The sequence below is a fragment of the Diospyros lotus genome, chromosome 9 (assembly GCF_014633365.1).
Source record: "Diospyros lotus cultivar Yz01 chromosome 9, ASM1463336v1, whole genome shotgun sequence".
Classification (NCBI taxonomy): domain Eukaryota; kingdom Viridiplantae; phylum Streptophyta; class Magnoliopsida; order Ericales; family Ebenaceae; genus Diospyros; species Diospyros lotus.
The window spans coordinates 1,641,500-1,656,216 of record NC_068346.1 but is presented as its reverse complement, the minus strand read 5'-3'; the positions used below and the strand labels follow the sequence as shown (position 1 = coordinate 1,656,216).

The following is a 14,717-nucleotide window of genomic DNA, read 5'->3' as shown; positions in this document are numbered from 1 at the left end:
TTTAATTTTACCATTAATAACAGGTGCCAACTGAGAGCTTTCTAGCTAGAGAGATTTTCATAGATCCTTCATCTTCCTCATGATGACGAGTAGATATTCCAAACCAACGTCTTTACTTTTTGTAAGTTAATGTGTCAAAGAAAGAATCTATCATTATAAGTTCTTATCCACAAATCAGTAAATAAATCAACTCTACAATGATGTAAATCTGCATTTTGAAAATAGAGGAATGCCAATTATATATAGTCCTCGTAAAGGTATTTAGTGAAACTTAATTAATAAATATAATTAATCTGCTATTTCTGACAATATGCCATGTATTGTTGAATTCCTGTCGTTGATTTGCTAAAACCTTGTTTAATGGAACCCTTGCTTTCAGTTAATATACGTGGCGGTTGGGATTAGAGAGTATGAACGCATGACTTATGCGAGCAAAGATGCTGATTGAAATCTTCAAAATTAAATTGTAAGTTTAATGAAGTAATAAATACACTTATAAGATAATATGTACTATTTATTATATATTATTTTTAGATTTAAATATTTTTTATCGATTGATTTTGTTTAAACAATAAATATATTTAATGCTTCTCAACCTTACTGTTACCCTAATCAAATAATACTGTTGGGTTTAGCAGGATTTCTTTGATTGGCGTTTGGAAGCTGGGAAAACGCGTCAACTTTAGAAAAGAAAAGATATTACAGTAGGGAAAATTTGAAGGGTCCTGAAACCCAAGATTACTTGCAAGAAAATATATCACTCGCGTAGTCAGTGACGTTTGCAATATCACAAAGCTGTATAATTTTCTTGAGATATCTTATTTATAGTCCAGGCAAACATGAAAGTCTAGGGTTTGACAGTACTGTCTCAGAGAAAATCACATTGAACAGCTGAAAACCCTAGACTAATAGATAATCATAGAAGACTACCAATCCTCTCTGGAACAAGAACCAAGCCCTAGTCGTTGCCGCCATGGATCTCCTTCCAGGAAAGCTCAATCTCCACGTGCCCGTCTTTCTCTAGACTTTCTCTCCAAGAGGGGATCGCTCTAATTAATGTCCACCATCATGCATGGTTCTCTTGTCACGCCCCCAATTTGACACCTCGTGTCCATTTCGTTGGCTTCAGCTATAACTCTCGTTTCCCCTTGCCCATTTCAGATTTCAACGCTACTCCATCCTCTGGCTTCCTAACGACTCTGATCTCCATTGGGTGCATTGGTTTTAGCCTCCTTTTAATCCCTAGCTAGAGACTGGTACGTGGTCATGGCCAGTCTCATCCACTAGGATGCAACAATGGCACATATGCTAAAGCCATCCCATTGGATCCTCCCTTGATTCATTGTTCTTTTTTTTTTTTTTTTTTGTTGGATCCATTTGACTGCAATCCCAAGAATGATTGGTTTGTAAGTCACTGGTAAACTACTTTATTTAATATATATAACTAGAAAAATAAATAAAAGAGAGAGAAGGAAGAAAAGAAAGTCGGCAATCCCTCAATATTGCACATAAACAAGCTACCGTTGGCTTCACGTGTTATCGCCGTTCTAGCCATTATTCCGCCGCTGCCGTTAACGCGTAAGCAATGATTAATATGAGATAATCTGCAGTTGTATACTATATATTCTTAATTAATCAATCACAAGTTTATAAGGATCAGCTAACTAATTTAAACAAAGGAAATCTCCTTATATATATATATATATAAACTTAACGGTGTGAACAATTCAAGAATTAATGCATCATTGAAGGAATCAAAATTGTAAAGAGAAGGATCAAGCCACTTCTAGTCCACACATAGGGACAGATCAGTGCACTGTATAGTCTCTTTATGCAATAATTCATGGAGAAAATCACATAAAATAAGAGAACCCAACATTCCAGTATTGAGAAAAAATCAACTGGGGTGATGTGTTCGGCCGGACTACCGTTCATCCGGCTCACGGCCGTCGAATGACAACCGGAAAACCCACTTAGTGAGCGATCTTCTTCTCGAGTTCTTCATCGATTGGTGGCTCCTCCGGCTACTGCTTGCTACAGTCAACTCGGCGAAGTCTTTTATCCTCTGGATTGCAAGGGTTAGAGTTTCGGCTGACATGTTGGCGAAGCAGACACGAAACCAGCCCGGTTCGGAGCAGTGGCACGACGAACCGGGTGAGATGTTCAAGCCGACGTCGTAGACAATCTTCTTCCAGAGCTCCATCTCAGCGTCGAAAGTGTTGGAGCTCAAGAGATGCCTCATGTCCACCCAACAGAACAAGCCGGCATTGCTCTCCAGGCAGCTGATTCCGGCGCTTCGGAAGCCCGAAATCAGCTTTTCTTGGCGCTGTTTCAGCCTCTTCTGATTCTCCGAGATGTAGTTCCTCGTAAACTTCTTGTCGGAAAGCATGGCAGACAGGAGGTACTGTGTTTGCGACGAAACCAACCCGAAGCTCGACATTTTCGTCGCGGCGGAGACCACCATTTCGTCGTTGGAGTATATGGCGCCAACTCGAAAACCCGGAAGGCCGAGATCCTTGGAAAGGCTATAGACAATGTGAACCCTATTCCAAAGTTCAACATCCGCGGAATATTTCTTCTTGTTTAGAATCTCCATAACGCTGACGAATTCCGGTGAGCTGAAAACGGTGCCGGAATAGATTTCGTCGCTGATTAGGTGGATGTTCTTTAGGCTTATGAAGCTGACGAGAAGGTTGAGTTCATCTAGGCTCAGAGTTGTGCCCAGGGGATTTGAAGGGTTGGTGACTAGAACGCCCTTAACTTTGAGGTTACGTTTCTTGGCAGCTTCATAAGCTTCTTCAAGAGCAGATTCTGTAACTCTGAAGGAATTTGTGCTTGAGCAATGGATTGGTACAATCTCAACTCCAGTTCTCCACTTGAGGTCTCTATCAAATCTGCATAATGGTAAACAAATTTTTTAAAAACAAAGGCTTAATAAAAAAAGAGTAACACTATATTGTAGCCAAGTAATATATATTTTGATAAGTTAAAGCTCCCAGCTCCCCATTCCTTTTAAGGGTGGAAAAGGAGTTGTTTTTGTATATAATCTTATTTTTGCTCCACAAAGAGATTATTTTTGGGACTCAAACTGTGATTTTTCAGTCAAAAAGTACAATCTTTGTTATGGTTACTATTTAACATATATATGTATGTATGTACATATAAACTTACCCTGGGTAGTATGGTGTGGGGAGGAGGAAAGCTTCGCCAGGTTCAGCGAGGCAAAACATAAGGGTTTCGTTAGCCGAAGTTGCACCAGCAGTGAGAACTAGCTTCTTCGGATCAAAGCTTACTCTATTGCCTCTTATTTCTGCCATGAATTCTACCAACGCCTGCATATATGTCAAGTAAAAATTGAATTAGATATACTTGAACCAGAGTGATAAAAGAAAAAAAAAATACTCCTTCAAAAGAATAATATTAGAAAGGTAACCCTAACATATTTAAAAATACAATTTAATATAACGAATTTTGTGTAAATTTGGTGGTTACTGATGATCAAAGACATTGAATGTAAAATTCTGTACACAGTGTGCTGTAGAAAGAATGCTTACATTTTTGAAAGCGGGAAGGCCATGATAATCTTGGAAGAGAGCAAGCTCTCTGAAAATGGATTGTCCATCTCTCTTGAAGATTGCCGGGTCGGGGTTGTTAGCGAGCCAAGACTCCAGAAGATCAAAGGACAGCTGAAAATGTTTGAAAATTGGGCATAAAAATCCAATCTTTAGATTAATTAATATATGACAACTCTCGTAAAACTAATGCTGCGTGGCCAATTAATTACCTGATTCTCCGCGAGACCCATCTGAATTATTCCCGACGGATTCTGAACCACATCGTACGGGTTCTTCTCGTACTCCTGCCATCCCAGGAAATATGAGGAATCCTGCCCATGAGAGTTGCAGGTAGCTTTCCTCGACAGCAGCTTCATCTTAAGATTGAGAGAGAGAGAGAGAGGGGAGGGGAGAGTTCGAACTGTTTGGAGAAGATTTTGGTTGTGGAGAGGAGGAATGAGGCGTTGGCAATGCGCGGCATGGTGTTATATAGGAGTGTTTATCAGTAGAAAGAGTGGCAGGTCAGCGTGGCCCAAGAGATATCTCCACGCGCTTAAACCAAATTCTCTCGGTTCTGGTAGGAGTGTATCCAACACGGAAGAATATATAAATAATATCAAATAGAATTATGAATATTTTTATATTTTTATTTTTATTTAATATATAAATAATATCTTTTAAATGTGTTAATATACGTCCGACATAAACGAAGACAGAAAAAGAAACCTAGAGAGAGGGAGAGAGAGGGGGGGGGGGTTGTTGATAGGGTGGCAGCCATACCGACACAAATCGTGAACAAGAGGGGTACAACGACCCCACAAAGCCCATACAAACTCTGCTACTCATCGTGGCCCGGTCTATATTCTTCCCGGCTGCCGTGGCCCATCACAAACTTCACTGTCGGCCACTCTCTCTCTGTCTCTCTCTATTTCTCTCGAGCTTACTCTTACTTAATTGTGCTTCTTCCGATGATGCTAATTAATTCGCCAAGTACGTTTTCTTTTCAGGTCATGATATACCCTAGAAAATGTCGCAGAAAACAGCGCAAGCAAATGATCTTCCCAAAGACCAAAACCCACGAAAAAAGTTTAATGTGCAAACTGAATCATCCGTTCACACGCTAGCTGTATTCATCGCTAGAAACAGCAAGACTAGTCTTGGATGGCAAGAGCACAGTGAAGGGGCGGTGGCCGCATTGGTTGGCATCTCCAAATGGGCATGGTAGATGGAAATATGAACCGACGCCGATTCTTTTGTTGCCAAACGCTTAAGCAGAAAAAACCCAGAAGATATAGAAAGAAGCCCAGTTTTGGAAAATATTCAAATGACTGGGGTAACCAATCAGGCGACCGCACTTAGTTTCTGGCCACCTGATTTTCAAAGTGTCCTAGTCTAAGCATATGATTATAGCAGTAGGCAGCTTGGTGAAATCATGAGAGTCACTTGAAGGGTAATAAAAGTGATTAGCAAAGAGTTGAGATGTCTATTTGATTAATGCTACAAAAGAGTGGGGGGGTAGGTGAGGGTGTCGGATCGCTCCTAGATTTGGAGGCCTTTTGGGTCAATTAATTTGTTCTCTGGGTTACTATAAATATATATATATATATATATATATATATCTTTTACCGTTTGTGTGCGTGTGTCTCAGAGCTTAGAGGTCATTCTAATTGATCAAAGTGAGGGACAGCTAATGTTGGAGGACCTTAATTAATTTGTTGATGGAACTATCCGCATGACGAAAGACCTACATGGCCAAAAGTTTTTATGGTGTCTATGATTATTCTTCTGTAATTGAAATTATAGATTTGGATTATAAAAATACTTCCTTTTCTTTTTATACCCGGCAAAAAAAAAAAAAGAACGCTCTTTGCAAGAAGCAGCACATTTGACTAAAGAAGTTACCATGAAAGTAGCTAGCACTTTCCACACACACAACTGAGACCTTTTCTTTATTTTCTTTTCCTCTTTGTTTGTGATTAAAAGAGTAAAAGCGAGGAAGCACTACATATGATCTCAGGGGTTTTAACATTTAAAAATTCAGTCGTTGTTTGACCAGTATGATCCATGGTTTCTTGGACATGAAGGTCTGCTACAGTTTACAAGCCTTCGGAGGAAGAAGAAGAAGAAGAGATGGATAAGGCTTTGGTAAATTCCCACATTCAAATTCAAACGTTTTGACTTTCTCCCTTGAGCAGTGCCTATAATTTTATTGGGAGATACTCTTATATCAAAATTTTTATACATAAATTGTTGATATTTGGATCGGGTCCGTGACTCAATCTTGGATAAATTTTTGTTTAAAATAATATATATATATATATATTTAATAAGATGCAACTGTTGAAAACGGTTGCACCGTTTTGAATCATGAAGTGCAACTATTGGGCAACTATATATATATGGCCATGCGAAGTGGAAAGTTGAAATAAGAATCAAGGCGCAAAAACTCTGCTATTAAAAGGTTCATTCTTTGCATATTGACACAAAACTAATAGTAAATAAGATTGTGATTAAGGGTGTATTTCCATTAGTGATTTATTACTCTAAAACTTGGCATTGAATCAATCACTACTCTTGTGGAATCATTGAGGTAATTAAGTGTTCTAACTTTGATTTTATTCTATATTTCCGCATTTTAACATAAATTAATTACAAAAATATGATAATGCAAAGATAGGTCTGAAAACATAAATCTTCTTATGATCTTTAATTTATTGTAAAATCATATTAGACTACAACATCACCACATCATTTACAATGATAAGAGTACAAAAATGGCCACATCACTTAGATATAAAATTTTGGGTTTCGTTTCTCCTTCTTGGCATGCAATCATCAATTTATGGGGTCATATTAAGTTAGATATATATCTATATATACATATAATATTCTTTCATTTCAAATGTGTTGCTTTGCCAAGAGGAAACAAAAGACAAAAACCCAAAATACATATAATTAAAGAGATGAAAAATAACATACGGATAAAAAGAATCCTTTCTTGGCATGTAACCTAGAAATGGATATCTCTGAATGGATGTGACTCAAACTTTACTCCTTTCGGAAAAATAAAAATAGAATCCTCTAAAATGTCACCTCAAGCCAATTAATTAGGGCAGATATGACTCACCTCCACCTTGCTCCCAGTAAGAACTTCCTGCAACATCTGGGCCCAAATCAATCTAAAAAATTCTCCATCTCTCATAACTACTTGGAGAATTAGCTAATTACCATTGGGTTGGGACGTGGAATGGTCTTGAGGTGTGTCCTGTGTTGGGTTAAAACTTAATAATACAAAATTAACATGAGCAATAATGGTGAATATTGGATTAAAACTAATTTAACTTTGAAATTAATCATCACGTGACACAATACCATTTGGGTTACTATATATACATATATATTGGATTACTATATATACATATATATATATGTGTGTATATGTAAGTAATAAATAGTTATGAAATGGATGGACCCATTTGCTATGATTTGTCTTATTTCTTCCCAACCTTGCAAGAGGAGTGAGGGATCTAGAAAATATTTTTTGGCATATTTGACACATTGATCAACACGTGACATTTTTGCTTAGCCGTCACAAGCCCTCAGCATCACCAAGCAAGCAATTAATGCAGGCAGGGGTATGGAATCGGACTTGCCATTTAATTTATAAGATACAAATATATACATATAAATAAATATATATACACAGCAGATTAAAATAACACCTTAAAACCATTTTCAAATCTTTAAAGCTAGATTAATATCACTTATATCATTTGGGTAAATCTTTGTTTATATTCTATATATCGATGAGTAGAATATTAATTAATTATGAGGATGATTAATGAATTATGGGATGAGTTGGAGTGGGATTAGGGATATGGGGGTGCGCGCGGCGGAGGGTCACGTGGCATGTAGGAGAAGAAGGGTAATTAATTGGAGCATGTGAAAGGATTGCTAAAAACACCCCCACCACTAGGGCACCCCTTGGGTCATTGGAGCTCTAGAAGATCATCGAACAAATGAAATGCTGAGGGAACTGCTATTTGTACGTATATAAGCCAGGGCAAAGGTTTTGCATGCATGGTGACAACTAACATGACGCCCACGTTAGCTGATGATTCTGCACCCTCTCCCATTCCAAAGGACACCCCCATGGTCCATTTGCTTCCTCTCTTCAATTATGTAAGGTCCCACCCCCCCCCCCCCCCCCCAAAGAGGGTAGAGCGACCGTATGTGGGGACAGGGAGTCTGTGTAAAACAGACTTAAATCCTCTTTTTTTTTTTTTTTTTTATTGTGACACGATTCTATTTATACACTTAAACTAATTATTTGTATACTACATTAACCCTCGGCCAATGTTTCTCACAGAATTTGTTGTTCATGCCGTACAAGAGAGCAATCCCCTCATCACCTTGAATTAGATAGAAGTTGGATGGAGCTTCATTAATTTACTTTTTTTTCTTTTCTTTTCTTGTATAGTCAAAAATAATAATAACAATAGAAGAAAAGCAAGACAACATGACTTGGTCGATCCACTGAACAATAGAAGATATCAGACAGCAGCAATTGCATCCTTCAGAATAAGAGATCGACCCGTTGACATTTTTTAGTGGTCCAACTCAAAGTCACTTTCACTACAATTTATGTTTATATGAATCCATATGTATATATATATATATATATATATAGCATATTAAGTCACACTGTATCCATTCTACTGCACTGCTTTCCCATTACCCTTCGCCTGACCCACCACGCATGTTCTTTTTAACTCCATGGGCTCTAAATTGAATGGTTCAGTGGTAAGAAGCTATGGCCGTTATTTTTATTATTAAAATTTAATTGTTTTAAGAGAATTTATATACAATTATTTATATATTTATTTAATTTACATAATTTGTAGATTATTATATATATCCAATAATTTTTTTTTTGTGTGTGTGTGTGTTGCCAAAAAGTTGATAATTTGATTAAGGGTGAACAAACTTTCAATTTAAAAAAAAAATAACTAAATTAAATTGACTAAAATTATCAATTCGCTTCGGTACAAGGTAAGGGTCAGGTCAATTTTTGAGCATTTCTCTGTTTTAAAAAATAATTAATTAATTATTTTTATTAGTTTAGTGATATCTAAGATTGTTCGTATAACTTTACTGAAACCTTACTTAAGTAACTTTTTGGTTTATTTGATTTTTTTTTTATTTTTAATTTGTTCGATTTTTATATTTGTTCAATCAATTTTTTACACAATTGTGATCTATTTGATTTCAACAATTCAGTCGGTTACCAAATCGATCAAATGCTCACCCCTTAAATTTGATGTGGGAATGGTTTGACTATATGGTTGTTCCCTTTGGCATGGATAAGGACATGGATTTAACCGGTTTGAAGGAAACATGCAGTAGCAGGGGTAGCTTGAATGGGACCTCGTATTATAAATGAGACATATATTGCTTACCTTTGACTGTTCCCTTATCAAAAATGAAATTTCCTAGTCCTTTCCATTGACATTGCATCAAAGAGATTGTTCTGGTAAATGCATGCAGGTACAATTTGATGAGGATAGGGAAAGGGATGCTAGCTACCTGGCTATTGTTTAGCCGATATTTTAGGCATCTTGAGCAGCAACCCCTGGCCTGATTAATTCGGTGATTAGACTGACTTAATGACCGATTCATCCTCTAAAATGAAACCACGCCGGCCCCTCTGCCAAATTTGATGGAAAATAATGTCTAATTCTTGTCCCGTCAATGTGAAAAATTAATCTTGGCAACACGGCAGGACAAGCCGAGCTGCCAAGTCAATTACAAGCATAAGAACAGTTGTGGCAATTTTCAATAGTAGTGTTTCAAAATGATATCCCTTAAGGTCACCCTATGCAGAATATCCAGGGCACATTCCAGATGAAAACTGGAAGACAAAGGAGGAAGAAAGAAAAAAGAATCAGATTTTGATCTTTCAAAACTTCAAAAATTGGTGTGAAGATACCATCAAACTATCTGTGATATGAACTGAGGTGGAACACTTGGCAGTTCGGCTTGTATGACAGCGACGATGAAGCCAGCTCGAACTTCTTAGCTGCGGCTTCATTCACTTCTATGCTGGTCTGGACGAAGAAACGCGTCCACCAAGCCGAGCTCCGCATTTTGGCCTTCAAAGAAGAAGCATGGAAGTAGGTTATTACTTCACTGGAAACTCTTGGATCAAGCTAAGAATCAAATACGAATGAGCATAGAAGGGTCCAAAATAGCGTAAAGGTTCCTTTTTATTAACTTCTTTTGGGACCAAATAATATGATTAGATCAAATGACTTACCCAGAACAATTCTGCGACAGATTATTTTGGGACCAAATAAATACCAAGATCAAATGTTAATGGGAATTTAAAGAAAAAGAAGAAGACTATTCTGGTAAAACATTTCCCATACAGATGTGAGATATTCAACTTAACATGGGATATATAGATTTCAAAGTAGATTGATGATATAACAACTAAACTACATTTAACAATTTAAATGCACTATTCTTATATGTCTCTTCAACTTTACAAGAAGAATGCCATGGAAGTCAAACCAAGATATGGAGAAAGATGGATCATGCCCAATTTGATCATATTTGTAGAAAATGTAGCAGGAATAGGACTTGGAAAGTTTAACCATTACATGAAGCAGTTATCCACTTACTGGCCGTCCAAATTTGGAGAATTCTGTCATTTTAGCTCTCTGCTTACCCGGATATCCTAAAGATGAAATTAGAAATCAGTAGAAGTCACCCATGAATAATATTTTTCCAGTCAAACTGTAGTAAACTGTAACATGCATCACAGAATTGCAGATATGAGAGCTATATATAGATAAATACGTAAATATTATGCTGCTTACAAGCAATCTTCCACTTAGTTTTGTGTGTGTGTGTTGGGGGGGGGGGGCAATAACATACCTTATTTTGTGATACAAATCAAAAAAAAAAAAAAAAAAAGATCTTGCCACATGATACAACTAGTATATTCATTTACTCAATATATAAGTAAATCTAACAAGAAAATACCTGTAAAAATAACGACACCATCAGCAGAGACTCTTGCAAAATCTGGTAGAGTCTTGTTCAGATACTTTGGTGAGAGGTAATCCAATGCATCTGACACAATAACAAGAGAAAATGACTTTTCCCTGTAAGGTAGAGGAAACTTGATATCAGCCTCACGCACAATGGCTCTGTGTACAAGACTTCTGCAGCTCCCATCAGCATCTTCCATGTCATAAGGTTCCACACCCCACACTTCAGTTTCCTCTTCTCTCAACAATTTGGAGACCACAGAACAAGTATCAGGGCCAATGTGCAAAACTTTGCGCATGTTATCACCATATGTTTTCTTTAAAGCAGGTATTGCCCTCTGAACTTCCAATGTGCAAGAAAAGTCACCTGCATATGTTGATCAGTTGACCCCTAGTCATGATAAAGCTGTTCCAACTAATCAAATGAAATTAAAATGTAGTTGAAAATGTTAATAGGTGCTTTATTCTCCTAACAGAAAATATTACATGTTAAATAGATAACCAAAGTCTGAAATGGCTTGAAATTGGGATTGATCTTGTGTTCTGGAAACATGCTGACAGGTGAGATTAAAAAGCTTCTATTCCCTGAACAATATGGTTGACACAATTTCTGTCTGCCTAAATTTCCAGGGACATAATAACATTACCTTCCAGAGAAAATAAAGATTCACAATTCCATCCTGAATAACATTTTTACATTCCATTCCTATTCCTAACATTCTTTTTAGTGTTCCACATTTGATTCGAACCATGGACTGCAAGGGTGATATTCTTGCACAAGTATTCCTGCAGTTGGTTCTTGGAGTAATTGAAATTTAGGTATAAGTATTATAGGTTTTACGACCAACTACTGCCAAAAGTTTAACAAGGCTTGTCATCTTTGTAAGAGCAGCAACTCTAAAACGCTGATAAGAGGGTTTTAGGTTCATACATTTCAGTCTTCTTGGCTCATACATTTCAGTCTTCTTGGCTCTGCTCTTTCCCAAAGCTGCATTTTTAATTCCTCTTATTTAATCATTTTAATGTAGATGATTTTGCCCCAAAGTAGTATATTCTCTTGTTCCTAAGTTTGCAGACAGAATGAAGTATGTAACCAACCTCAGGGAACATAAATGCTAATATTCCTCTGGATGCCACTTCTCCTTCCCTTGATGATGTGAAATATAAGCTACAGAAGCAATAGTCTACTTCAACATATGCATCAGTGTGAGCATATATTAAGAAGACTACATTAGTAAACAGATGGAAAAACAGGTTTTATGATAAGAAGCCAAAGATATGCGGATTGCTAGAGGTGCTTTACTGATTCATATATACTAAATGGTGTGGTTGCTAAATATTGATAACATAAAACCCAAAAAAAAACTTCCAACAGTTCTCTTGCTGTACCTAATATCTTAAGGTGGTCAAGATGAAGAAGCAGATTTAATTTCTGATCTCAAATGTTTCAATATGTTAATATAACATTAGCTAGTGTATGACCATCTCACGTGTAAGCTCAAGCATGAAAATTAACCAACCATATAAATAAAAAATATATTTGAGAAAATTATGCATATTTACCTTCAATCTTACTAACAGCTTCTTTGCGACCTCCAAGTATACCTAAGTTATGAGGGCAACAATTCAGTTCACTTGAGCACAAATGGAAAATGTATAGCAAGATTCAATTATAATTGAGACATCATTAAATGATCCATACATATACAAAAGATTCTTAAACAAGAAATACAAGTTCATGCTCTTCTATAGCTACTTGTGACAGGACAAGTCAGTAGGTTAAATGAAGATTGAAATTTGAATTTGAACAAATCCAACACATACCTGCACCACCTTGAAAATGATTTATGAGAAGCACCAGCCCCTACAAATTCCAGAAAGAAAAGGTGTGATATTAGTTATAAAGGCCTTGTAGAAGATAAAGCAATATATAAAATGACTAGAGAGCTAGAATTCGTATAGCTGAACCCACATAAGGGATAGTTAAAACTATGATAGAAAACCTGCAAGAGGTTGTGTGGTCTTTAGGAACTGGGAACTGTAAAATAACTACTTGACAAACAAAAAGTACTCACAGAAAACAATCCAAAAACTAAAGATGGAATAGAAAGATGATAAGAATACGAGTACATACCACAATGAGGACGACAGCAGTTAATAGAGGAGAAACACGAGTTTTCTGATGGAAAACTGCCCCAAATGGAGCACTGCCTGAAAGGCGTCGTGACGGATTTGGGTGCCTCCTTGACATGACTATTTTGCACAGATGAATGTCGAATACACAAGATTTTGCACTAACAGAAAAGAAGGAAGAATTTCAAGTTAAGTAGCCCAGGGATAGGCCTAATATTGAAAAAGAGGGCCATAAATTGTTTCTGATTAAAAGCAGAATGTGGAAGAAATCATGTTTCAAATGGAGCAATCTTTCCTTCACTGTTCACAGAAAAATTACAAGTTCCCACCAACAATTTGGTCCTCTTTGACATAACTATTACGCACAAATGGACACGGAATCCACAAGATTTTACATTATCAGAAAAGAGGAAGAATTTAAAGTTTAGCAGCCTAAGGAATATAAGCGCACTACTGAAAAAGAGGGCCAGATTGTTTCTGATTAAAAGCAGAATGTGGAAGAAATCATTTCCAAATGCAGCAATCTTTCCTTCACTGTTCACGGGAAAATGTCAAATTCCCCATTAACGACACAAAAAATAAAAAGAAAGCGACAATAATAAGGCAAGCTCTAAACGGTAACAATTATAATGGAACAGGGGAACCGTTGGAAACAGGGGAGTTTAGCCATTATATTTAAAGATTCGACCACTCTCAAATTTAAGCAAGTGTCAATACCAGAATCAGTGCAACACATCCACAAATACGTAAATTCCAAACAAGAATGATAATTCAATAACCCATAGAAAATCAAACACAACAAATTCCATCAAACATGAAACGATAATGTAGAACAGGGAACCATGACCTAATCCAGATCTGGAAAACCCTGCCTCCGGTTCTCGGCAAAGCGCAAGAACTTCAGAAGAAACAAATATTCAAATCACAGATAAAAATGCGGAGCAAATGAGAGGAATGCGAATCAAAACATCAACCCATGATTAAAGAATAACAGAGGAATTCAATTACGGGAACTACCTTGAGATGATGAAGTAACAAAGCGGCCACGCCGAAGTTCTCAGAATGTCTGGATCTTGGATCTGTAAAATATGCGAATTTGTTGTATGGTTTCTGTTTGTTTCTCTGTCTTCCAATGAGCCCTCTCTTTACCGAAGCTTGATCGCGATTATTAACAATTAATTAAATGTAATCTCACTCTGACACTAAGAATGATGAGAATAAAATCCGATCGGCCCCTAATGTAATATCAAGTATCAATTAAGCCCTTTAATCTCCCAAATTCTACATTTAATCCCTTTTTAATCTAAAAATCCTTATTTTGCCCTTGGGGATGAATCTCATATGTATATATATAATAATAGCATCTATTAATATGCTCTTAATAGATAGTATTATTATAGCAACATGATTTCGATTTTATGAGTTAGGGTGGGTCTAATTTATATAAACTATTTAAGCCTAACTTCATCTTTATAATGTACTAACACCATATTAGTTGAGTATGAGTCAAGGGCATTGTATCTGTCTTTTTTAACTCATATTCTATAAAGGTAAATTTCTCATTATCCAATCTGTCTCATTAGACAAAAATTTGAATTTATATTCACTTTAAATGAATTGAATTTTTCCTAACAATAATAATAATAAATGGTGTATTTTGTAATTGAGGGGCTAAACCAACTACCTTTATTTTGTGCTACCAAACCTAAAAAACTTGAAAGATAATCAGAAAGGGGAAGCAAGTTGTGAGACAGGAATAGATGCGATTTTACCAAATTAAAAGTGGGCATGGCAGTGCACTAATGGGTCACCACTTGAATGTTAGGACTGGATAGAATCTTCCCTTTTGTGGAATGTGGAGCCCTTCAAAGGGGTAGGACACCCACCCTTAAGCGGCAACTACAATGCCAGGTGAAGACCAAGTTTGAATGACCAATTCAACATCTCTTTCAATCCTCTGATTTGGTGAATGCGG

The 14,717-nt window shown here is 36.7% G+C and overlaps 2 protein-coding genes across 5 annotated transcripts; both read right to left on the bottom strand.

The window, feature by feature from the left end:
* Positions 1 to 596: 596 nt before the first annotated feature.
* On the bottom strand, positions 597 to 3,998 carry LOC127809830 (1-aminocyclopropane-1-carboxylate synthase 3-like). 4 transcript variants are annotated; one of them, XR_008025288.1, is made up of 6 exons: positions 3,785 to 3,998; positions 3,555 to 3,686; positions 3,172 to 3,332; positions 1,929 to 2,894; positions 1,522 to 1,617; positions 597 to 1,381 (listed from the first exon to the last, which is right to left on the bottom strand). XR_008025288.1 is itself a non-coding variant. In XM_052348962.1 (6 exons), exons 1-6 carry the CDS (start codon positions 3,929 to 3,931, stop codon positions 1,284 to 1,286), a joined length of 1,587 nt encoding a protein of 528 aa, XP_052204922.1. In that variant the 5' UTR covers positions 3,932 to 3,998; the 3' UTR covers positions 597 to 1,283. The 4 variants fall into 4 exon arrangements, 2 of the variants coding, with proteins under 2 accessions (XP_052204922.1, XP_052204923.1); XM_052348962.1 differs by having other exon boundaries at positions 1,522 to 1,604; XM_052348963.1 differs by lacking the exon at positions 597 to 1,381 and having other exon boundaries at positions 1,514 to 1,617.
* Positions 3,999 to 9,063: 5,065 nt separating this feature from the next.
* LOC127809834 (probable pectin methylesterase CGR2) lies at positions 9,064 to 14,571 on the bottom strand. Its single transcript, XM_052348967.1, has 7 exons — positions 13,760 to 14,571; positions 12,744 to 12,903; positions 12,434 to 12,473; positions 12,173 to 12,214; positions 10,602 to 10,976; positions 10,238 to 10,293; positions 9,064 to 9,706 (listed from the first exon to the last, which is right to left on the bottom strand). Exons 2-7 carry the CDS (start codon positions 12,858 to 12,860, stop codon positions 9,551 to 9,553), a joined length of 786 nt encoding a protein of 261 aa, XP_052204927.1. The 5' UTR covers positions 12,861 to 12,903; positions 13,760 to 14,571; the 3' UTR covers positions 9,064 to 9,550.
* Between the last annotated feature and the right edge of the window lie 146 nt (positions 14,572 to 14,717).